The sequence below is a fragment of the Fopius arisanus genome, unplaced genomic scaffold (assembly GCF_000806365.1).
Source record: "Fopius arisanus strain USDA-PBARC FA_bdor unplaced genomic scaffold, ASM80636v1 scaffold00078, whole genome shotgun sequence".
Taxonomy (NCBI): domain Eukaryota; kingdom Metazoa; phylum Arthropoda; class Insecta; order Hymenoptera; family Braconidae; genus Fopius; species Fopius arisanus.
The window spans coordinates 274551-276818 of NW_011887817.1; the positions used below are offsets into that span (position 1 = coordinate 274551).

The 2268-nt window shown below is 47.8% G+C and overlaps 1 protein-coding gene across 1 annotated transcript in view; it reads left to right on the forward strand.

Moving 5' to 3' along the window:
- The window catches only part of LOC105270110 (chromatin modification-related protein eaf-1), a gene marked incomplete in the record, with an annotated part of 11566 nt that overhangs the window by 7368 nt on the left and 1930 nt on the right, over nucleotides 1-2268 (forward strand). Inside the window, 1 exon segment of the mRNA XM_011310820.1 lies at nucleotides 1172-2268. Coding sequence (XP_011309122.1) covers nucleotides 1172-2268 — 1097 coding nt within the window.

Genomic DNA, 2268 nt, shown 5'->3' on the forward strand with positions numbered 1-2268 from the left:
CAATCTCCGAAGGTGAAATTTTTTCGACAGATTTTTAGAATGTACCTCCAATAAACCGATGCTCGAGAAGAAATTTCTCCGGTATATTTCTATTGTCATTAATTTAAATGTAAAATGAATTTCCAAGACTTATCTTCAAAATGTCGGCACCCCGTCAGGTCACAGCAATTATTCAGGAATTTGCCGGGGGTGATGAATACTGACAAAGGCTGAATTTTTATCATCAACTTTCTTTCACTCAAGTACTTAAAAGGGACTCTTAATAGAGGCGTGGTTGAAGCATTACCTTTTCGCCAGACTTTGGTTCAAGGAGAGCGGGCGCGAGTTACGACGGTCTCAATCTGAATCTCACGCTAGGTCGCACAAGAGCCGGGCCTCGCCCCGGATTCGGGTCACATATAAAATCAGTCTTACGTAATCCAACACAAATGCCGTATGTTCTCACAATTCCAAAGTTACAAAAATATTTTGCCCGGAAGTTGATGCATTCCACCTAAACAACTATAATCAATAATAACCAAATTAATTAATTATTCTTCATCCATTTTTCATCGACCCGGAAAAATCCCCATAACGGTATAATTATCTCCATTAAATTATTCAAGATTGAAATACTTATGAATATGGTGATTGAGTGATGCCAACCGCAACCGACACTTTTTCCTCGCTCTCATTTTCACTCACCACTCGAGACACTCAACCAGCTTTACATACTTTCTTCCCTATGTACTTCCTGGGTATTCCATATAAAACTTGAACACACGGTCAACTGGTTATCGGACAGCAACAAGCATCAGTCAGCCTCGTTGAATCACCAACTCACCCAATCACTTGTTTTTACCTGATTAGTAAAGTGAAATAAACCGGCAGATAATGTAAAATAGTGAATATGTCTTCACGCGCATCTGAAGCAGTTGCGATACATTGGTTCTCACGGTACAAAGCGGCCCCGAGTCTGTGTCATGTTTTATTCTCCAATGTGTATGTTGCTGTATTGGCAAATCTGTGAAGTAACACCTTGTTAAAGATCACTTTTTGCTCTCTTTGTTGATGATTTTCTACCCTTCATCCGTATCATTTAGATTATATTTTCGGTTCTCGTGAAAATGAGAATTCAAATATTCCCACGTTTCCCGCCAGAAAGAGTCTAACCCCGACTTCTATGTTGCAGACATGCCTTCTGGCGCTGAGTACAGCGAGACGTGTGCAAATACGTCCACGGGTGACGGAGCCCCAGGTGTACTACGAGGATGATGATGCCCAGGGGGAAGAGGAATACTCTCCAAGTCCTGAGATCTATCAACCAAGAACCCGTGCCCTACCCTCTCCCCGTTCCAAAGACACCCTAAATCCGTCAAAAGCGCCACCAGTCCAGACAATCAGAAATTATAATAAAGTGAATGACGATGGTTCCTTCACCTTCGGTTACGAGGCAGCTGATGGCTCCTTCAAGGAGGAAACAAGAGGAACAGATTGCGTGGTCCGTGGTAAATACGGATACGTTGACCCTGATGGAAATAAACGAGAGTTCACATACGTATCGGGGAATCCCTGTGATCCAAATGCACCCAAAGAGGAAGAAGACGATGACCTGCCAAGAAAGGGAGAGGACGATGACCTCCCGGGACCCGCTAACTACCCAGTGATCCGACCGCGCCCCATCCAGAATTATCCCAGGACAACGACAGCCCGAGCCCCTACCACGATCTTCCAGACAGAGTACGCCCTTCAAGACGACGACGCTAGCCAGGAGCTCGAAGAAGAGGAACCCAAGGTCGTGATCAGACCGAGCACCTTCCGTGCGCGTCCCCGCCCTAATTACCTTCAAGTCAACCCGATCCAGGGTGAATCACTATACTCTGTGACACCAGCAGCGGCCACCACCCAGACAACGGCGTCGACCCCCTATCACTCGACACCAGCCCCGAGATATCAGAGTCTGGCCAGTCCCACCCCGACCCGGTTCCATCCAACCCCATCCTACCAAGCCCTCGAGACCAGTTCAACCCCCCGATCGATCGCCCGTGAACGACCCCAGTCCGTCGCTATCACTCCACGACCCCACGTTCAACAGGTTGCCGCCCAGTATGTCTCCCCGAGTAGCACAGAACGCCCTGGTGTAGTCTACGCGTCTCAACGAAGCACCACCTCCAGTCCCCCAGTGTCGCCCAACGACATTCACCTGAATTTTGCAGCTGAACTCGAGCGTTATGTTAACACAGTCCCCGTGACCAGCCGCCCGGTCCAGCCCAAAGGTCCTGTCCGGTC